This window comes from Tiliqua scincoides, chromosome 8, assembly GCF_035046505.1.
Source record: "Tiliqua scincoides isolate rTilSci1 chromosome 8, rTilSci1.hap2, whole genome shotgun sequence".
NCBI classification, from domain to species: domain Eukaryota; kingdom Metazoa; phylum Chordata; class Lepidosauria; order Squamata; family Scincidae; genus Tiliqua; species Tiliqua scincoides.
This window is the reverse complement of record NC_089828.1, coordinates 26,869,566-26,892,394: the sequence shown is the minus strand read 5'-3', so window position 1 is coordinate 26,892,394 and position 22,829 is coordinate 26,869,566. Positions and strand designations below refer to the sequence as shown.

At 45.2% G+C, this 22,829-nt stretch overlaps 1 protein-coding gene across 5 annotated transcripts in view; it reads left to right on the top strand.

Moving 5' to 3' along the window:
* The window catches only part of HERC1 (HECT and RLD domain containing E3 ubiquitin protein ligase family member 1), a 126,352-nt gene that overhangs the window by 98,214 nt on the left and 5,309 nt on the right, over positions 1-22,829 (top strand). For all 5 annotated transcript variants that reach the window (XM_066636361.1, XM_066636360.1, XM_066636359.1 and 2 more), the window contains exons 58-75: positions 2,952-3,098; positions 4,225-4,326; positions 5,998-6,171; positions 7,790-8,083; positions 8,829-8,894; positions 8,973-9,098; positions 9,696-9,834; positions 11,045-11,226; positions 12,304-12,459; positions 12,700-12,822; positions 13,026-13,128; positions 13,681-13,850; positions 14,181-14,319; positions 15,649-15,818; positions 16,266-16,435; positions 16,571-16,736; positions 18,328-18,404; positions 19,581-19,833. In XM_066636361.1, the coding sequence (XP_066492458.1) occupies positions 2,952-3,098; positions 4,225-4,326; positions 5,998-6,171; positions 7,790-8,083; positions 8,829-8,894; positions 8,973-9,098; positions 9,696-9,834; positions 11,045-11,226; positions 12,304-12,459; positions 12,700-12,822; positions 13,026-13,128; positions 13,681-13,850; positions 14,181-14,319; positions 15,649-15,818; positions 16,266-16,435; positions 16,571-16,736; positions 18,328-18,404; positions 19,581-19,833 (2,757 nt within the window). The remainder of the gene's footprint in view (positions 1-2,951; positions 3,099-4,224; positions 4,327-5,997; positions 6,172-7,789; positions 8,084-8,828; positions 8,895-8,972; positions 9,099-9,695; positions 9,835-11,044; positions 11,227-12,303; positions 12,460-12,699; positions 12,823-13,025; positions 13,129-13,680; positions 13,851-14,180; positions 14,320-15,648; positions 15,819-16,265; positions 16,436-16,570; positions 16,737-18,327; positions 18,405-19,580; positions 19,834-22,829) is intronic.

Below are 22,829 nucleotides of genomic sequence, written 5' to 3'. Positions count from 1 at the left end.
CTTATTACCTGGATCCTTTTCAGTCTGGCTTCAGGCTGGGGTTTGGGACACAGACTGCCTTGGTGGATGACCTACGCTGGGGAATGAACAGTGGGAGTGTGTTCCTGTTAGTCCTGCTGGACCTCTCAGCGGCCTTCGACACCATCAACCATGGTGTCCTTCTGGGTCGGTTGACTGAGTTGGGGCTTGGAGGCACTGTCCTGCAGTGGTTCTGCTCCTCCGTGGCTGACAGATCCCAGAAGGTGGTACTGGGGGATGCTAAGAGACAACCTGGCCTCTTAGGTGTGGGGTGCCGCAAGGCTCCATTCTGTCCCCCATGCTGTTTAACATCTACATCAGGGGTGCTCAATATGTCGATCGCAAGGCAAGATGAGTTGATCGCAGGCTTCTCTCCCGTCCACGCATCCCTGGGAGTGAGCTCCTGTCCACTCATCCCTGGGAGTGAGTCCCGTTGACTCTACTGGGGCTGACTCGTGAGTAGACCTGAAGAGGAGCCGCTGGCAGGCTTCTCTCCCGACCACGCATCCCTGAGAGTGAGCCCCTTTAACTCTACTGGGGCTGACTTACCTTTCCCCTGTTTTTGCACTGGTATGTATGGAGATCTGCCCCCCCCCCCAACTTCCATCTGTTGGTTCTGTGTGCAAGGGGTTTTGCACTGGTCTTGCTGTGATGTCTATATAGAGATCTTCCCTCCCCCACACCTTTCCCCTGTTTTTGCACTGGTCTGTATAGAGATCTGCTTCCCCCCCCCCCCACTTGTATTGGAATCGAGGAAGATCTGGCGAGGAGGTAGATGTGGTGTCAGCAGTGGCCCCTTTAAGGGTAAGGCCTGGGCATCCAGCAGAGTGTGCTGCACAGCTGCAGCCACTTGAAGGCAATAGGGCCCTCAGGGATATAAGAGCACCTGAGGCAGGAAGGGCTCCACTTATTTATGTGAGTCAGCCTTTTCCTACATGAAGATCATTAAGTCCAAGTACCATTCCACCATGACTGATGAACATTTGGAAGTGTGCTTGAGGCTGGCTGTCAGCAGCTACTGTCCGGTCTATGCATCCTTGGCTGATTCACTTCACTTCACTTCAGTGCAAATCATCAAAGTAAACTCAAGTAATTACAAAAAATGTTTATAGTTAATTGTGTTGTGCAATATTGGTTCATGTGGTTATGCAAGGTACACCAACATACATTGTACACATAAATGTTAAATGTTATGATGGCGCGAACATTGTAAAAAAACTCTGGTAGATCTCCAGGCCTTGCTGGGTTTCAAAGTAGCTGTCGAGCCAAAAAAGTGTGAGCACCCCTGATCTACATGAAGCCACTGAAAGAGGTCATCAAAGGTTTGGGGTAGGGTGCCATCAATATGCTGATGACACCCAGCTCTTTCTCTCCTTTCCTCCTGATTCCAAGGAGGCAGTCAAAGTTTTAGACCACTGTCTGGAAACTGTTGGGAGCTGGATGTGGGTGAACAAGCTGAAATGGAATCCTGATAAGACAGAGGTCCAGAAGTCCAAGACTCAGGTGTTGGACTACCGTCCTGCACTGAATGGGATTGTACTCCCTCTGAAGGAGCAGGTCCGCAGCTTGGGGGTGATCCTGGATCTGCAGCTGCTCCTGGATTCCCAGGTGGCGGCTGTGGCCAGGGGAGACTTTGCTCAGCTACGACTGATTTGCCAACTGCGACCATACTTCAGTCGTTCAGACCTGGCCACAGTGACCCATGCCCTAGTGACATCCAGATTAGACTACTGCAATGCGCTCTATGTGGGGCTGCCTCTGAAGACGGCCTCGAAACTACAATTAGTGCAGAACACAGCCGCACACATGGTTGCTGGATCTTGTTGGTTCGACTCCGTCGGGCCGCTGCTTCGGTGGCTACACTGGCTGCCAGTTCGTTTCCTGGCTGTATTCACAGTGCTAGTTTTAACTTTTAAAGCCCTATACAGCTTGGGTCCAGGGTATTTGAGGGACTGACTCCTTCCATACAATCTGACCCGTCCTCTCAGGTCATCAGAGGGGACCCTTCTGACTGTGCTGCCACCAGTGGAGGTGAGGGGGATGGCAGCAAGAAAGAGGGTCTTCTCGGTGGTGCCTCCCCATCTGTGGAACGCCTTCCACCTGGAACTGAGAACAGCTCCCTCTTTAGAGTCCTTTTAGCGGCGGCTTAAGACCTTTTTATTTGAAGAAGTCTTTTAATGCTGACACAAGAGGGCATGGCATTTTAAAAAATTATTTTAATTTTGGGTTCAAGTTTTATTGAGTTTTATGGTTTTTAAATGTTTATTTTTATACATATTTATATAGTTTATGTTTTTATATTTCTTTTGTAAGCCACTTTGAGTGCCCTTTACTGGGACAGAAAGGCAGGATATAAATTCTATAAATAAATGAATAAGGTGCCTTTGAGCCACCATAGGAGGAGGCAAGCCGGCACACATGAATCTGGCCTCCGGAGTTCCAACACCCTGTACATTTGTGCTGGCCTACCTTGGCTGGTGCAGGAATTTGAGGAGGGTGGAACAGGGGCTTTCTGGGGTGGCGGCGGGGGGGGGAGGCAGCAGGTGGGCCTGTGGGAGAACCAGGCCCAGGAGGGGGGCAGGATAAGGATCCAGCACTTAGGCCAAATCCTAATCCCCCTCCTGAGTGGCCTGGCTTTACACTGAGCTGCTTGGATCTGTGTGACCTCCTTAGTTGGCACAGATCCAAGTAGCCTTCTGGGAGCAGCTGCCACATGATATGGGGTAAGGGGAATGAATTCCCGTTACTCCAAGTTGCGCTGCAACTTGGCCCAGCCCTGTTCTTGATGCAGTGCAGGCCAGTCAGCCTGCCTGCTCCAGGGCAGGTTAGGATTTGGCTGCCAGTCACATTGTTATAGTAAAAATGTTGCAAGTCTTCCTTTTTTATATCCAAAGAATCTCAAAGTAATTCTGATAATCCACTTTAATTTCCAGGATACATATAGGAAAGTGGCAGAAACCAGGTGTGTTTATCAGCTGAAAGGGCATATTACACCTATTCGAACAGTGGCCTTCAGTTCTGATGGGCTGACCTTAGCATCAGGTGGACTTGGAGGACTTGTGAATATTTGGTCTTTACGGGTAAGAAAACTGAAGCACAGTTTCTAAAACCTTTTAATTCTTTATTTTTCTTGAAGTTGTTTTCCACCTCCTCTTCCTCCTACAACATAAGCTTATGTCCATCCTGAAGATTAGCAAACATTTTACTGATGGGTAGAACAAAGCTAATTTTATGTATTGCCTGAATACAAAGATCTGAGGAGTGGCTCAGCTTGACTGGGACAAGCCACTTGACTCCTCTCCATCCAGAACTGCCTTCCTCATTGGCCATTCCACTTGATCATTTAACATTTATGACATTCTTTGTGAACTGAACTTTGAAAACTTATGAATCATATTTGTTTTAAGTAACCACTTAAGTTTCTCCACTGGGGATAGGGATGTAGCTCAGTGGTGGAGTACTGAAGTAGCATAGTGGCTAAGAGAGTGGGCTGCACAGCAGAACTTCCCTGGTTCAAATCTCACTTCTACCACAAGTGCTCCCTGGGTGGCCTTAGGAAAGCTGCTCCCTCTCTGCCTCAGTCTTCCCCAAATGTAGGATGGGGATAATACTTGCCACACATGGTTTTTAAAGGCTAGATCAAAATACTACATGTGAAGCATTTTGCACATCCAGCTATAAAAAAGTTAAATATTATTAGAGCATCTGCTGGGTGTGCAGAAGATACCAATCTCTGGCATCTTCATTGAGGGTGGGGAAGCAGTCTGAAACTCTGGAGAGCTGCTGTTATTCAGTGGAGACCAACATTCCTCAAACTGGGTTGTGACCTAATTTTTGGTGGGTTGAGGACCCTCTGCAACCAGAAAGCTACAGGGTAAAATGGCGTGCAACCTGCTTCATTGTCTGCTTCTTGTCCCAGACCACCTTTCAGCTTCCTGGTCCAAAAATTGGATCATGACACACAGTTTGAGAAACTCAGTGCAACACGGCCAGTGAAGCAAGTCATGCACCACAGTGACCCAGAAGGTCATGCACCATTTTACCCTGCAGCTTCCTGGTCTTTGCAGGCCCCAGATTAACCATGAACATCACAGTGGTTTGAGAATCCCTGATGTAGACAATACTGAGCTGGATGGACCAGGGAGTCTGACCCAGTAAAGGCAGCTTCCTATAATGAAACAAGTGAATTTGTTTTTCTTTCCATAGGATGGCTCCATTTTGCAGAGTGTTGTGATAGGTTCTGGAGCTATACTGACCACTGTTTGGATCCCTGAGGTTGGAGTTGCTGCTTGTTCAAGTAGATCAAAGGTATTATTTGTGTTGTTGCTTAAGTTCTAAATGTTTCTCTTCTTTCCACTGGTGGGGATAACCTACCTTATGTTAAACACTTTTAACCTCTGGACAACTGTGTGTGTGCACCCCTCATGTGCATTTTGGAGATCTGGTAAGTCTGCCATGGACCCACCTTGCAGGTATATGGAGTTATTCAAGGTATACAGGCTACTTACCTGACCTTCCCACTCAGCCTTGCATACCTCCTGGGTGACAGTGAACCATCCAAAGCAGGGTTGTTGCTGTCACCAGGAAGGGAAAAAACCAAAAAAGGAGAGTGACCTTTCTCACCCCACATCCTCTTTAGGGAGAGAACCCAATTACTGGGTTCCTTCCTCATGAGAGCAGGTTGTTGTAGGGGAAAGCTAGAAAGCCATCTAGTCTGTCTAACCTGAATTTCTTGCCATCCATGCTTGCCATTTGTAGTGTTAGTTCCCAAACAATCTGTCAGGGTATGAGGAGCTCTTAGCTCTGGTCAGACCAAAGTGGGCAAGTAACTTGCAAAGGTAACAGGAATTTATTAAGAAGAAGAAAAAATAGGAAAAAAATCAAATAGGCAAAATCAGGCACTTCTTGGACTTGGATCATTTTCACTTGCTGCTAATGCAGCTACCTAAGTTCTGCCAATAAAGCACTTTTTTTGCAGTTCTTCTGTTTCTTCTTAAGAGGTCTGGAAGGGCAGTCCTCAGTATTCAGGTAGCACCTGGCCAATGCTGGAACAGAATGTACCATGGTTTAAACTAGCTAGCTCCCATTGTGGGATTTTAGGGAATCACGGTTCTGCAGTTCTGATTGGTTAATCTATATGTAAGAATTGTGGTGGGCTGGACCTGGTGAATATACAGGTTTGAGCAAAGTACCACTGGTTTCTTCCTGCTCTGCTGTTTCACCTAGAACTAGAGCCATACACGTCAGAGGTTTGGCCTTTTTAGTGAATGTGCAGGTCATTTAGGTCCAAATAGAGAATCTACTCAAGCTTGCTTAGAAAAAAAATTAGACTGATGTTGGTGTGAATACAATTGGAAATAATGGCATGGTTATGATGATTTCTTCCTATAGAAGCATACTATTTTACATACTAGCATTTTAAATTAATATTTGGTCAAGAAATCTTTTGTATGGCAGTATACAGATGTCTCCTTCATGACAGTTTTTCCAGAGTGGCAGCCATGTCAGTTGAGTGCAACCAAAGCAAGAGTCTTAAGACACCTTAAAAATTCATGTACCTGAAGCACATTCCTATACCTGTTCTTTCTGAAAGTCAGTTCCACTAGTTCAGTGGTGCTGACTTACTTGACAGTGTGTGTATAGGATTGCAGCCTTAAAAACTAACACTAGGCATCTGACAAAGTGGGCTGTAATCCACAAAATATGTTAGTTTTTAAAGGAGACTAAAACTTCTCACGAATGTCTGCAAAGCAAGAAATACAATAGGACAAGTAGGGGTGACGGGTAGGAAGACTCACAGTTTTCAACTTGAAAGTAATGTTGAAATACAAATCATTATAATAAACAGAGGCTACCATATTTGTTTATGTTCAGATTGTAACTGAGTTCCCAAAACTTAATTAACAGTAATCAGGCTGTTTCAGAAGTTTGTGTTTTTCTCCTTCCTTTCCTAAAATCTATGCCTTTGAATTTAATCAGGATGTGCTGGTGGTGAACTGCACTTCAGAGTGGATCTCTTCCAACCATGTCCTTGCAACGTGTAGGACCGGTTTGAAACAACAGGGTATTCTTGGGCTAAACATGGCCCCTTGTATGAGAGCTTTCCTAGAACGCCTGCCGATCATGCTTCAGGAGCAGTATGCTTATGAAAAGGTAAAAGTGCTTGAATAAGAATTGCAGAGGGCTGTGAAATCCTGAGCCTCTGTACCTTTGGCCTCTGTACAGTTTAATATATAAGATCTTTGTCTCAGTTTTCAGATCATAGCATGGAAGAATCCTCTTCACTTATTTTTCTCCAGTACCTTTTTAAGAAAAAAGATGAAGCAAATGAAATCAGTACTAGAATGTCAAAGAACTGTATTGCTAAATATTTGCCCTTTGGTACACTTTTTTTTACTCCCATGTGTAATTTTGGAAAGGAGTTGCTTGTCAATTCTCACAGTTCATGCAAACCAAAGTTCCTGTATTTTGTTTAGGCTAATGTAAATTAGATTCCTTACTGTGTGGTCAGTTTTCAGTGGAACTGCACCAGTGTAATGAAGCTCTTGAATCCTTTGCATTGGAGATTATTTTTTTAAACAAAATATTCAAGGGGAAAAAATGAATTGGAGAGCTGCTTTGTTCATTTTAAATCAGTTCAGTGGTGTTTTTCTCTCAGTAATGTCTGAGAACTTGGTAAGCTTCACGAGTCCGTGTTCACAGATCAGAACTGAATATGACACAATTAGGCTAGGCCCACAAGTTAAGTAAACTGCTTAAGTATATTTTGCAATGTCTTGTTTCCCACCTTCCTATATAAAAGTATATCCAAGGTGATTAATAATTATAGCATAATTTTTTTAAGTAAAGAATGACCAGATTAAAATTGTAAGACACATGGAAACAGAATAAAAGCTGCAGTTTAAACATGCACATGCATGTTGCACCCACATACTCTTCAAAAACTCTGGAAGAGAGAGGAAGCTGCTTTCTTAAAAGAAAGTAGTTAATAGGACTAGTTGAATTTCCTTTTGCAGGGCAGTCCAGTGGTTTGATGCTGCTACAGAAAAGATCCTTTCTTTTTGCCCGCCTGCCATACTTCTAACAGTGCCATATATTGAGCAAGGCCTCAGTAGACAATCTTTAGGGATTAGGCAGCTTCATATGGGTGGCGGCAGGCCTGTCTTATTTCAGTCTCCCACCTGAAGAAGACCAAATTCCACCAGTATGTATGCGCACACACTCCCAGCACTGTCTCACCTATTCTACTGCTGCCACTTCTTCTAAACTGGACAGGGAGGATCTTAAGAGTGGGATGTCTCCATGCTCAGCATCCTCCTCACCCTGCCAGCTTACAACATGCAGTAAAAGAGGAAAAGAGGTGGCGGAGACATCAGTAATGGCTACCTGTTGAGTTGTGTTTCCATGGTCTTCAGCAGGGTCAATGCAGGAGGATGAGCTCTTTCTCCATAGTCTCCTTCATTCAAGAAGAGCATATGAAAAGAAGATAGGGCAATGTCTGGGTGAAAATGGGATGTGGCACACACCCTGCCAGTTTTCTGCGTCTCTTAGTTCACTGCTTGAAGTACTTGCTTTAGCTGGTCTCATGGATGGGCTATCCTGGATGGAGGGGATTCTTATTGCTCTTCATGCAACCTAGTTCCAAGCAATAGAGTCAGGACTGAGATGTTAGCAGTAAACCTAGGAGTGCTGGTTTTGCTTCAATTGATTTAATATGTTGTGACCTTGTATTCATGCAAACATTATAAATCTTGACCTTTCTGTTTTCTAGCCCCATGTGGTGTGTGGAGACCAGCTTGTCCATAGTCCCTACATGCAGTGCTTGGCCTCACTGGTTGTGGGGCTTCATTTAGATCAGCTCTTGTGCAGTCCGCCAGTCCCACCCCATCACCAGACCTGTCTCCCTGATCCTTCAACCTGGAATCCTACTGAGTGGGCTTGGTTAGAATGCTTTTCGACTACAATCAAAGCTGCTGAAGCACTGGCCAAGGGAGCTACCTTTCCTGAATCGTTTACAGTCCCAGATCTAGAGCCTGTGCCAGAGGAGGAACTTGCTCTCCTTATGGTAAAATGTGCTATGTGGTGGTGTTAAAATGGCAGAACTTACAGTAAGAACAGTGAGGTGGTGTTGGGCTTTCTAAGTGAAACCAAAACAGTGAAAACAGCACTATTTTCCTGTTAGTAGGGAGATTTTTCAAGGCTACTTCTCCAAAATAAAGCCACACCCTAATCTTTGGGCATAAATGATAATACTTTTGAGGGTTTCAAGTACTTCATATTCTGAGATATTAGGATCCTTAAAAAAACCAAGTGGTGGTATGGTGGTTTTGTAGTTCATATATCCCCAGCTATGTACATGGTACTTTAGAACAGATGATGGGGTAGTGGCTAATATATAAGGAGCCTTGGATTCAAATTCCTACTTAGCCATATAGCTCACTGGGTGACCCTGGGCCAGGCACAGTCTCCCCGCCTAACCTAACTCACAGAGATGTTAAGAAAATAAAATGGGGCAGGGGGATGGGGAGAGGAGAACCATGTATACAGCTGCCCTGAGTTCCTTGGACGAAGTTTCAAACATGCATGCACTCATGCACGTAATGAATGTAGTAACCCTATTAGGCACGTCAGTATGATTGTCCTGTGTTGCAGATGAAAACTGAGATTTTTGCCTAAGCTTTGCCTTAGCTATTACGCCGTAATGTGAGCACTGCTCAAAACATAGAAAACAAGTGGGAAACCCTGGAAGAGCTCAGCACAGCTTCTGGTTCTGGATTTGTTCTTAAGAGAATTATTTCGTATTTTTGCAGGACAATGGGAAGTGGATCAATGGGATGGATGAGCAGATCATGTCTTGGGCAACGTCACGGCCTGAGGTGAGTGAAATGGGCAATGGCTTTAAACCAGTAAAACTGATTGATATCATTGTGAAAGTTTCTTATGCTGATCCTCAGGACTGGCACCTCGGTGGAAAATGTGATGTATACCTATGGGGAGCCGGGCGTCATGGGCAGCTAGCAGAGGCTGGAAGAAATGTAATGGTACCTGTACCAGCACCATCCTTCTCACAAGCTCAGCAGGTAACCATGACATTTCTCGGGGATTGTTGTTCATGGATAATCTATTGTCAATGCCTGATTGACTCAGTAATAGCAGATATTCTACAAAGCAACATTCCTTCAAAAGCAGTGCTCAAATTACAGAGGTGGGGGAGGGGAGCTGACCCATCCCCTTACTTTACATTCTGTCCTTACTTGCTATTTTTAGAAGGCTATTGCTAGAAGGTAGAAAATAATATGCTTAAAATGAGTGAAACCATGGGAGGGGGCTTAGGGCCATTCTCCCAAAATCTGAAGCCACTTTTGCATAAACATGACTGTGGAGATCCAGTGACCTATTTCATCAGCTCTTCACTCCACCTACACTTCAAAACTGACTTGCGTATCTCTGCTGCTTGTAGTGGTTGCCTATGTTCTTGCCCCAGCTGTCACTTTATTTACAGATCTATGCGGTTGGTTAACAATTACCTACAATATTCTGCCTAAAACAGATGGGTGTTAAAGTTTAGTGCTCCACATTTCTGACTATGTTTTGGATTTGTGCCTGTTAGGTTGATGGATTTTCTTTAATACTACAATTTTAAAACATCGTTTTGTCCTTTTTTCCTGAATTACTAGGTCATTTGTGGTCAAAACTGTACATTTGTGATTCAAGCTAATGGAACAGTTTTGGCTTGTGGAGAAGGGAGTTATGGTCGGTTGGGGCAAGGAAACTCTGATGATCTCCACGTGCTCACAGTTATTTCAGCGCTGCAAGGTAAAAAAGAAAAAAGGATTTCAGTTGAATTTGCACATAATCCATTCTTTTTCTCAGCAAAAGGAAGTACTTTTTCCATATTTGACAAATAGATGGGCAGCCCAATCCTAACCTGTGATGGCGCTGCCAGGCCATGTGGCCTGTGCTTTATCCAGCACAGGTTAGGAGGTGACTGGAGGTCTCCTTGGAGTAAGGGGATATTTTTCCCCTTACCCCGAATAATACCCCGTCCTGCCCTATGGGGCTACATAGAACTCTAGCTGTCTAGCTGGCAGAAGTCCAGGACGTCTGATCTAACTCCAGCTGACCTGGGAGGAGGATTAGGATGCATTGGAGGAGACCTCCGCACCCTCTCCCCATCTACGATCTACCTTTCCGCTGTCCGGTTCATGGTTTACCTCTACTGGTGGCTGACCAGTGGGATACCAGTGGGCAGGAGGTCTGGTCTAGAGGGTAGAGCCTCCATTTGCCTGAAGATTAACATCCACAAGGTCGCCAGTTCGAGGCCACCGGCACCTTGCGACCTTGAAGCAGCTGGCAAGCTGCAGCTGAGCTGTTCCATCTGCTCGGAGCGTGGGAGGATGGAGGCCAGAATGTGAAACCAGATCGGAGTGTAACATCTTGAATGTCGTGGTTCTTGAAAGAGAGAACCTTTTTTCAATTTGTAAAAATCCCTGCGTGTATTTAATAAGCCTGCCTGTGTAAACCACCTTGAATAAAGTCTTGAATAAAGACCAAGAAAGGCGGTATATAAATACTGTATATTATTATATTATTATTATTATTATACGGTGTTGGTGGGTTGGTACAGGCTGGTGCTGCTTATTTCCAAGGTGATGCAAACATGCTTTACGGCACATTCAGAGTGGCTGCTGCACCTGTGGAGCACCAGCATTGGATTGTGCTCAGTTTTGTTGTTGCAGTGTTTTTTCAGACTTAAGTGCTGACTTTCCTAAAATCTTACAGCAGCGGATCAAGTGTTGTTATATGATCTATTTATGTGTGCCACATTTTCCAAGTATTCAAAGCGCTGTGCGTTGCAACAACCTTGTAGTGACTTGCCTAAGCTTGTCTGTTGTGCTTTTTAACTGCATTTGAACTATCTATAGAAATAATCTTGCTCCCTATACTGTACCTTGTAACTTTTTGGACCACTTGGTTTTAATGATACTTTGAATATTTCTGATATCTTCCTTTTCCTTTTCTAAAGGTTTTGTTGTAACCCAGCTGGTGACTTCTTGTGGATCTGATGGGCATTCCATGGCTTTGACAGAGAGTGGTGAAGTTTTCAGTTGGGGGGATGGAGATTACGGCAAATTGGGCCATGGAAACAGTGACCGACAGCGCCGACCAAGACAGATAGAGGCCTTACAAGGAGAAGAAGTGGTGCAGGTCTTAGAGGAATTTCAGTCCTTTGTGTGTATATAATGTCAATTAGATGATTGCCGTAGTAAAATGTGGCTCAATACCAGCAGGTATTGTCTGAGGCTTTAATCTGAATTCAGACCGGATAAGGAGTCAGAATTTCCTTTTCTCACTCTTTCCCCCTATCAAATTCAGCCATATTTCCCACATTTCCTTAGCAGTGGCAACAGTGCGGTGGAAACTTGAGGTTACAGCATGACAAGTGTGCCTAAGCATTACCAAGGCAGCAGGAGTAGCCAAAGGGGTTCTGCTGCAAGACATTGCCTCTGCCTCGCGCCCCCAGCTGCACAAAAGGCAGTGAGCTTGCCTCGGACCTCTTACTTTTCTCCTTATTCATGTGGCCCTTTCAAACAAAACAGGACTTTCAGAATGCGCTAGGAAAACACACCCTGCTTTTTTTGTTTGTTTGTTTAAATGAACCTTGCAAAGAAGGTTAGGGGGCAGACTTGCCACTAGAGTGAGCAAGAAGTGGATCAGAGTGGCTGCATCCTCAACAGGCTTCAGGGAAGCAGCAGCCGACTTTCAGTGTAAAGCACTCCCAGTCTTTTTGCCATTCACTGTGAGCTACAGCAGTAGCCTCAGCTTAGGGCTGCCCTGTGAGGCAGGAAGAATTGCCTTCTGTTGAAACTAATCAGCTGTCCTTTTGGTGGTATTACGTACTTTCAGGAAGGCTCAGCTTTGCTGGATAGTACGAAAGGTGCAGTGAATCCTGGCAGTGATAAATGCATCCATAAAACAGTAACTGAAACATTCCCTAAAGGATCTTGGTAGTAAATAGAAGAAAGGTTTCTTAAATCAGAGGAAAGGTTGTACAATTTCAAGTTACTACAGAGTATTGCCTAAATTGCGGTCATGACTCAGTCATTTTTTAAGTCTTTTTTTTTTCTTTTGACAGGTTTGCAGCATTCTAGACATGTATTATTGCAAATAACTATGAAGACTAGTTTATGTTGTTACAGAGCCATGATTATATGTATAAATCACTGTGGCTGTGTTCATAAATACAAACAATTGATATTTGTAAATCTGTCTTTTGTTTTTCAGATGTCTTGTGGCTTCAAGCACTCAGCAGTGGTGACTGCAGATGGCAAACTGTTTACATTTGGAAATGGTGATTATGGCCGGTTGGGATTAGGAAATACGTCCAACAAGAAGCTTCCAGAAAGAGTGACAGCGCTAGAGGGCTATCAGATTGGGGAGGTATGACTTTGCATACGTACAAGAGAGGTTATGGATGTTCTTGAGCCTTGCTAGGCTGAGGTTTCTTTCTTGCCCAAAGTACTTGTATTGGCTGGATGTTGGGATAAACATACATTCCATGAAGCAGAAATTTCAAATGCAATTTGAAAAAAAAAATCTGTGAATGTGAGTTCTTTGAAACTTGTTGGTTGTTTTTTGTATTGGGAGAAATCTAATTAAAACTTGATTCTCCCAAAATAGGTTGCCTGTGGACTAAACCACACCATAGTTGTGTCTACAGATGGCTCAATGGTTTGGGCTTTTGGAGATGGTGACTATGGGAAACTGGGCTTGGGAAACTCAACCGCAAAATCTTCACCGCAGGTCAGTGGTCTCTACATATTTTCTTACATCATTATCTATAAATGAACTTCTGGACAATAAGCTTCCCCTCCCCCTGCCCTAATTGTCAGTGCTGTTTTGCTTCCTGTGTATTATTTTACAACTCTTACAGTGATAGCACTTATCTAACACAGCCTAACTGCAAACCAGTTATTACAGTGCCTATTCCCCTCTTTTTTTGGTAGAAAGTAGATATTCTTTGTGGAATTGGAATTAAAAAAGTTGCCTGTGGGACCCAGTTTTCAGTTGCATTGACAAAAGATGGACACGTGTATACATTTGGGCAAGGTAAGCCAAGCAGAGACTTTTTCCTTGCTGCAGTTGTTCAATGTATTTTAAAACCAACAGTTTGGAGTACAATGCGTCTGACTGGAAGAATTCCCCAATAGTCCATGAATTTCCATCTTAAAAGAGAAATTAGGTCTCTCTCCATGGAGAAATGTGCAGAATTTTAGTTGTTCATCAATTGGATTTGAATTTCAGGTTGAAACAAGTTGGTGTGTGTTGAACTTTGTCCCTTTATGGAAGTAATTCTGCCTCTGAAAATTACTGTTTACTCAAGCACAAATGGAGAGGCAATGGCAGTCTGTTCTTTAGGGAGGTTTACACTCTGTGCAAGCTGACCACATTCAGATGTAGCCATTGTTTGTCATTGCATATAACCCAACTCAGTAGTACTGTGTGATATTCACAAAATTATTTGAAGAAATAGGCCTACACCAACTGTTACTCTAGCTAGTGTCTTTAGTGGTTGACCTCACTGAGTGTCCCCTTCCTCTAATCCTTAGAAGTTGCTCTTGTTTCCAGTGACATATAACAGGATTCTGCATGCTTTTTCAGATCGACTGATCGGTTTGCCAGAAGGCAGAGCCCGGAACCATAATCGTCCACAGCAAGTTCCGGCCCTGTCAGGCATCTTGATTGAAGATATAGCTGTTGGAGCGGAGCACACCTTAGCTCTGTCATCTTCTGGGGATGTGTATGCCTGGGGTAGCAACTCTGAAGGTCAGGTATGTCTGAAAGTGACTTGATTTGAGAGTGCTCGGCCACTAAAATGCACTTTGGCTTTCTGCCAATTATCATTTGGTTAAGCTTTGGACTGCCTTAGGCTACTACTGCTACTTGGCCTAGTGGTGATTGTGAAGGGGGCAGGAAAAGGTTTGCCTAGCTGAGACCTGCTCCCAAAAAGGAGAACGTAATATCTGAAACCAGGAGATACTTCGTGTAAGATCTCTCTGTCCCCATGATCCAGAATTTCATATTGTCCTGTGATTGGTTTGTTTTCTGCTTCTGTTAGAGTGACAGGAGTCATTCTTTCTGAATCTCTTACCCATTTCTAGCTTGGATTGGGCCACACCAATCATGTTCGAGAACCAACTCTAATTACTTTCCTGCAAGGAAAGAACATCCGGCAGATTTCAGCAGGACGATGTCACAGCGCTGCATGGACTGCGCCGCCTGTTCCCCCACGAGCGCCAGGTAACGAAGTGTGTTGAGGAACACTAGCGTAGCTAGTGGGAGTATAAGGTCCCAAGTTCCAGGCCCCTGGGTCACGTGGGGGGTGCCCCCTCAGTGGTTTCCAGTGTTTAACACTCCCACAGCTGTAAAATCTGTAAATTCCAAACCTGTAAATCCCAAACCTGTAAAATCCAAAACCTGTAAATCCCACACCTGGGGGGGTATTAAATTTGATTTTGTTTATGGGGGTGCTAAAAATCTTTGTGCCCCCGGATGCCAGATGCCTGTTGAGGATTAATCATTCCCTGGTAGTTCAAAGTAGCTGCATTCGTTTTCACAGCATTGCTGAAAGCATTGTGCCTGTCCAGTTAGCAAATTTAGCAAAGTAGCCGCTTTAGCAAAGCAGTTAGCAAAGTGTACAAAGCAATATTTATGTGAGCTTTAAACATCTGTGAGTATTTTGATCTCAGCAGGATCCCATTACACATCACTAGATTTCATTGTAACAAGAAGAATTCTAGCAGCAGGGAGAGGGTGCCTGAGATGGTGCACCAAGTGCTGCTGCCCAGCATTGTGTTGTGCCTTATGTGGCAAAGGCCCCACTTTTGCCTGGCAACATGTCAGTCTCAGCTGCTGCTGCTCCTTGTCACTGGATTTGAAAAGTAAGAAGATAACCGAGTGGAAGTATGTAGGAGAGAGGGCTGGAGCTCTGGCCTCCCATCCTCCTCTCCATTCGCTTCTTCCTTTTTCAAATCCGGGAAGGCAGAGAACTGGAGCCAAGGGACATGGCAACCACCTCAGTTGGCCTCCTAGATGGGTTAACCCTGAGTATTGTGTTTCCTAAGTGAGAATATAATGCTCATGGAAGCGCTTCTTTTTTCCTCCCCACGTTTGATAGGTGGTGATACCAGCAGCTACTGCATATAGCTTAATGGGATAGTTTAATGCCGGTTACATTTACAATCACATTGAGTCATATTTGTATTTTTCAAGGCCTTTTAAAATATCAATTGTTTTTTCAACCTGTCCCTACCCATACTATGTCTTTTTACTCTGCTCCTGTTTTAGTATGTTTTGGGGGTGGGGGGGGGGGTTTGAATTTTTTTTAGTAATGTTTTCCTCAGAGCATAGACTTGTAATGTTTTCCTCAGAGCGTAGACTAAAGGCTAAAAAATTTCTATCCCAGTTCATTCCCTTACATTTGCAGGCTCCTTTTTTGCTCTGCCCATTCACAAGTTGCCAGTGCTTTGGGCTTTACTGCTGTGTCAAAAATGTTTGTGTGTATATGAGGCTTTTTGGGTTGCTGGGATCTAATCTTCTGACTGTTCATTTGTCTTTGTCCTGTGGCAGGCGTGTCGGTGCCTTTACAGCTTGGCTTACCTGATGCCATCCCACCTCAGTATGGGGCACTAAAAGAAGTCAGTATTCATACAGTGAGAGCCAGGCTGCGGCTGCTCTATCATTTTTCAGATCTCATGTATTCCTCATGGAGATTGCTAAATCTCAGTCCCAATAACCAGGTAATATTTTTTGCATAATCTTATTGGATATATAGTCTAAGAGCCCAATCCTATCCCACCAGAGTCCCTAGTGCAGTTGCATAAGGGGCCTTAAATCCCCTTACGTCTCTGTAAGCCTCTCCTTGGACCAGTGCTAGTGATTTCAAGGCAAAGCCTTGTGGTGGTGAGATGAACCCCCATCGCTGTGACTCAGCCTTCGCCAGTGGCGGTGACCTTTGCTGTGCGTGTCTTTCACAAGTGTTACCCCCTCATTTTCTTGTTTTAGGCTCTTGAGGGGAGGGAGGCAAGCGGGGTTGGGGGACGGACTCCAGCCCAGCTGCAGATGAACAACCCCTAACTGTCTACCCTGACAGAGCTGCACCCTCTGCTGAGGTGGGGAGGGAGGAGACTGGCAGTGGGTCTGGAAAGCATGTTGGGGGACCAAACACTCAAGTTCTTTTCTTACAGAACAGCATGTCCCATTATAATGCTGGAACTTGGGGAATTGTCCAAGGACAGCTGAGACCTTTACTGGCACCAAGAGTCTACACTCTCCCCATGGTCCGCTCCATAGGGAAAACCATGGTTCAGGGGAAGAACTATGGACCACAGATAACAGTCAAAAGGATATCAACCAGGTCAGCATTTTTCAACTGTTCCAGGGACAGTTAAATATGTGACTGTATTTTGTGATGTTACACAAATATAAAGACATGTTCTGCAATGTTGTTTGTTACGCTTTGTAATGGACATTTTCTTTTCTCTTTTCAAAGAGGTCGGAAATGTAAGCCTATTTTTGTTCAGATAGCAAGACAAGTCGTGAAGCTAAATGCTTCAGACCTCCGCTTACCCTCTCGTGCCTGGAAAGTGAAACTAGTTGGAGAAGGTGCTGATGATGCAGGGGGAGTCTTTGATGACACGATTACAGAAATGTGCCAGGTATTTCATTTTAAGATGTACAGCTTTTACTACTACAATTTTGTTCTTAAAATCTTATCACCCTTGTGTGTGTGTTCGGAAAAATGGAATAGCTTATTTGAGTACTTGATCATAAGAGGCAGCCAAAGCATTTCTGTAGTCTGATCACAGTTCTGAAATGTGTGGTGTAAGATATAATGCATAGTATAATACTGTGTGTAAAAAAAATTAATACAATAAACATCAGCCTGAGATAATGGAAGCCTCCTGGGGACTGGAAGGAGCCCGACCACATGATTCTTGGCCGCAGGCAGTCAGCACTGCTGTAGCTTTCAGGTTTCCATGTTGATCTCCACATATAGCCTACACCTGGCGTCAGATCTGGTCCCCTTGTCAGTCAATTCTGTTCTCATGTCCATCTCCTAAAGGACTTTCAAATGAGAATTTTTTTTTTAAAATTCTGGATGTTGCATTTGGTATAGAGAATTATTGCCATGTTTTGCCCAGAGAATGAGCAATTAAAAGTAAGGTAGTAATCGTTCAGAGGCCACCTTTCTGTGAGGTAAGGTGAAGTAATCTTGCATAGTAGGTAGTGGGCATTATTAAAGGGATGGTGGGGCAGGGGAAAGAAAACAGACACCAGGGAAGTGTTCTATCACAGGTTCAATTTATTTCAGGGGATCTTGGCCAGGGGAACTTCCCTGATGGATAGTTTCCCTTGTTTGTTAGTACTTTTGGGTTTTCCACCCCAGAATGTGTTGAGCTATCCCTGCCCGTTTTGGCTGCCAATTGCAGTTACGTTTCATAATGCATAGCTGTGCTGTGTGCATTCTTGCAGTGAACCTGCAGGGTTGTTTTCCATACTAGCTTATGTGTAAATGCACTTAGTAATTCTCACTCGCACCAAAAATGAGTGATGATTAAAATCCTCTTAGAGAAATCGATTTTCATTCTGCTAAATGGAAATCACAGAACTAAGATTTTCTGGGTATTAAAAAGTACTGTACTATTATGGGGTTACATGCAATGATTATATTGCTTGTACTAAGGCAGGGGTCTCCAAACTTTTGGGCCAGAGGGCTGCATCAAATATCTGGCGTGGTGTAGAGGGCTGGAAAAAAAATTTAAATATAAAATTTAAATAAATAAATTAGAGATGGAACTTAGATGAGTGAATAAATGAATGAATGGGCTCATTCATTCAAACTCTCTTGCCCTCAGAACACCCTCCATACACAATCAGAGCACAGTTCTGGTCAGTTGAGTGGGCCACAGGCTTTCGGGGACAAGAGGTTAGCTGCAGGCCGGAAAGAGGCTTGCTGCGGACCACATCTGGCCCCTGGGCCGGGGTTTGGAGACTCCTGTACTAAGGGATTCTTGAGTGCTTCAACTAATCTTGTGTGCTGGTCCTACCTTGTTAGCACAAGTAATGAAGGTCAGTCTGTGAACAGGATTGTAACTGGTTGCTACTTGAACCAAATTCCTTTTCTGCATAAAAACCACTGTTTTTATAGAGATCTTCCTAAAAGCTGGGGGGGGGGGGGGAATGGCAGTTTCTTTCTTTGGTGTATCTGATAGCACATGACACATTTTTTTCCCCTTAATTTATAAGGAACTGGAAACTGGTGTCGTAGATCTTTTAATTCCTTCCCCAAATGCCACAGCAGAAGTAGGCTACAACAGAGATAGGTAAGTTAAGTCATCATTTTTTCTGAGATTGTACTACTGGGCTCTGTACTGAATGCAAGCCTAATGGAGGATTTTGCCAATACTTCTCAATAAAATCAACAGGGCAGTAAAAGAGTAAAAATTGGTGTAAAATAAAAAATGCACACAAATGAAGTCTGTGAATTGCAAAAAATCTATATATAATTACCTGATTCAGATCTTCTCCAGTTGCCTGCTCTGATATTTTCATAACACATTATCAGAGAAAGGGCCCGATCCTATCCAACTTTCCACCTCTTGTGTAATCGTGCCAATGGGGTTTGTGCTGCATCCTGTAGTGGGAGGGTTGTTATGGAGGCCTCCACAAGATTAGGGAACATTTTTTCCCTTGCTTAGGGGCTGTACTGCAGCTGCACTGGGACTGGAAAGTTGGATAGGCTTGGGCCCAAAGTTGGCTACACAGCCCATTACCCCAACATAGAGGCAGTTTGTACAGGTCTTAAAATTAATATTGCTGCACGTTCCTAAGACACATACTGGTTCTGTTCTGGAATTTTGTCCAGAAGTCAGAACGTACGTAGGTTGAAACAGTCAGTGTTACTATGCCTGTGCAAAACTATCGTAACAGATGGACTATGCTCACATGACAGTGCCAAGGTAAACATCTGTAACTTGGGAAGCTGGTGTATTTCATAAAACACAGTGCAAGAAGATGCACACGCACACCTCGAGTCCCCTTGTTTGTTTGCTCTCCCAGAAACCACACAGTGGACTGTGATGGCCCTACAAAGTGCTGCACCACTTTGGGAATCTATTTCAGGGTATATTGTTTAACCTGCCACAATAATTGAAATGGTCAATGCATGTTTGCTACACCATGTTAAAGATGGCTGTGCCAAACTCCAGGACATGTTTAGATGCCGCAAATAGTTGCAGAGAGCTTTAAAACAGCTTGATGGTTTGGGGTTTTGTTTGTCCAGCCGAATGTTCATTTTAAGTTTTAACTATACAAGTTGGTCCATGACACCCTTAAGAATTTGAATGGGTAGGGTTGAAAAGTAGGTGATATATTGTTGTCTTTAGTTATGCTGAGCCTTGGGATGGTGGCCAGCGGCCCACTAGAGAGATCAGACCTCAATAGAAATTCTCACGATGTTTGTGTGCTAATGTCTCTCTTATGCACTGCATCTTTTCAAGGTTTCTCTTCAATCCTTCTGCCTGCTTGGATGAACATCTTATGCAGTTCAAGTTTTTGGGCATTTTGATGGGTGTGGCAATTCGTACCAAGAAGCCTTTAGATCTTCATTTGGCCCCAATGGTCTGGAAGCAACTTTGCTGTATCCCACTCACTTTGGAGGACTTGGAAGAGGTGGATCTTCTCTATGTGCAAACCCTCAACAGCATTCTTCACATTGAAGACAGTGGGATAACAGAAGAGAATTTCCATGAGGTATGACAAGAAGTACCTTGCATCTTTTCAGAACTACTTTTTCTTCCTGAAATCAGAGAGTACATCCTAGATGCTGTCGCTAGAATAAGGTCCAGGATCTTAGGCTATGTGACCTACATGTTCAACTTGCTTTTAAGTGCTGTGCGGCTTTCATGGGAAAACCAAAGTGATCCAGGGAACTTTTCCTTTTGGTGGTACCGTATTTGTGAGATTACCACTTAGTCTGGTGACTGGATTGTGTGCCTTGTTTTATCACACAAAAGTTTTAAGATAGGAATTGCTGATAGGGTGTGAAAGGAAAGATAGCTGAAAATTTGGGATAATACATAGTAGTTAAATGATGGTATCACTGTACAGATGTGGAAGTGGCCATCGCTATACAGATGTGGAGGTGGCCACAACTTCAGGGTTTTAGTGTTGCATAATAGCACCTTAGTGGCCCAGCCCCAAGATCTGACAGGACAGGAATACTTAGAATGGGATATATTGACTGCCCAAACCAGCACAGTATCTACCTCTTACATTTCTCCCTCATTGTGGAGTGACATAAAGGCATGTATGTTGCTGATCCAGGATCTTAGGGCAGCTGCTTATTAGTAGCTGCAATGTGATGCAGGTGAGGCTGTGAGTGGGCTTTGGGTGCTTGTGCTGCCTTCTAGAATTTTTCCTCACTCCCACCTCTATGGAGAGGCAAGTGTATGATCCCAAGACCTATTCTCTGGAATGGGAAGGGGGGCATTCTTCACTGTGTGGATATGCCCCTCCCACCACATGAGACAGGGCTGGATTTGATTGGTGCTTCCTCCTCTGGTGGGAGGGCTTCCCAACCCAGTCCGGTCTTGGTTCCCATAGGAACTGGTCGGGTTTTCACAGAGCTCCAGAGAGCTCTGTTAGTTTGCTTCTCCTACTCTACTCTAGGCCTCTCTGGTTCCACATGGCAGACTCGGTAGGCCTCAGTTGCGCAGCAGCCACCCTTCTCTAGCGCGCAAGCCGCCCACCTACAGCTCCATCTACGCAGGAGGCCTTGGAGCAGAGAGGAGGCTGCAGCGCCTCCCTGCCCTGGAACGTCCCCGCTGCACTCCCCCTCTCGCCTGCAGCCATTGGCGAGCCCTGCAGTCTGAGCCGCAGTAGCAGCACAAGGGTGAGGGTTCCCCTGCCCGGGAACACTCCCACAGTGCTCCCCACTCATGCCTGAAGCCTCAGCGGGCCTCCGGAGCGGCCTTGAGCCCCGGAACATTTGACACGACGGCGGCTTGCATGTGGGAAACCAGTGCACCTGCGCCCTTTCTCCAGAGTTCCCCACTGTAACAGAGGGAACCCAGGAGTCTGCAGCTGCATCCCAGGTGCCCTCAGGACCAGCATGACAACAGGTGCAGGGACCCTGGGAGCCTCGTTATGCAATGGGAGGGGTAGAAGTCCCAGCCCTCAGGGGGAAGCGGGAACCCCTCAGAGGCCAGAGAAGGGGTTTCCCTGCAGCGCAGTGGCCCAACCAAGTCCCTCCCAGCAGGGAGCCTTGTGCACTCCACAGCCCTCCCAGTCTATTGCAGCGATTGTGAGGGAGGCTGTGGATGGGGCTATGAGGACTCGAATCTCTTCCTTTATTAAGAAGACCTTTAAGGAGGCAACAAAACCATGTAAAAGGTCCCGTGCCTCCGTTTCTTCTTGGTCCTCTTCTGACTCCACCAGTGATTCCCCCCCTTCCAAACGCATGAAGAAATCTACGCGCAGCAGAAAAAGGGGTCCTGATCCGGCAAGGTGAAGGGCAAGCACAGAGCCCATTCCTGCCAGGATCTTAACTTATCCTCTTCTTCAGCCTCCTCTTCTGACGAGGAGGGGGAGCTGTCTTGGGAGGACATAGAGGAAGACTTGGGACACAAATTTGACAGGCTTTTCCCTGTCGATTTTTCCCCAGAATGATGGAGAAAGCATCTCAATTCCTCAATCTTTCTACCCTTCCTCTGTCTGACCCCGACAAAGACCCAGCTTCTGCTAAGCCCAGGCAACCTTTCCCCCAGTGGCCAAGCAAGCCAGAAGTGGTCCCTTTTCCAGACTCATTCCAACATGTTCTGGATAGGGAATGGAGCAAACCAGGGCAGTTAAAGCACAATTTCAGGTTAATTGATAGACTGTACTTTCTACCAGACACAGTGATGGAATCCCTCAAGGTTCCCCTGGTGGATGCGCCCTTTGTGGCCCTTTCCTCCTCTGCAGTATTGCCTTCGGAGGGAGAGAGTGGTCCTAAGGGTAGCTGCAATAAGAGGGTGGATTCGTCCCTCAAGAAAACTTTCGGATCCTTCTCCTTTGCATTCAGAGCAGCAGCCTCCACCTCAATCATGTCTTGATCTGCCTACCTTTGGGCAGAGGATCTAGCTGAAGCAGAGAGGGGTCTATTCAAGAAGGCCAACAGCTGCCTTAAGAAGATCTCCCTGGCAGCAGCCTTCACCGCTGACTCTTCTTTCGATGCAATGCAACTTAATGTCAGAGTCATGGCCTCCAATGTAGTCGCCAGGCGCAACACCTGGCTCCGTCACTGGGATGGCAGTGCTGGCTCTCTGTTCAGTCTGGTAGGCATTCTTCTTGAGGGCTCCAAATTGTTTGGCCAGGCCTTGGATCCACTGCTGGTAGAGAACAAGGACAAACGGAAAGGTACTTCCATCTGTCAAAAAGGATCCCCCCCCCCCCAAGGGGAATAATAGTTCTTTTCATTCCTTCAGCAGTGGTCCTCGCAGACATGACCAGCCCCACCAAAAATTCAGGTCCAGGTGGACAAATTCCCAACTCTCCCTAGAGGCATACTCTCCTCTAACAGAGGGCAGGCTACATCCAAGCCCTCCAAGGACCCAAGGGGGTTATTATGCCAGGCCAGAAGACTCCCCCTGCCATATTGGGGGCACCTGCTTGGATTCGCAGACCGCTGGCAGGCTGCCACCTCCGATGCCTGGGTGGTCCTGACTGCCTCGTGAGGATACTCCTTGGCAGTCATCCACAGACCAGGT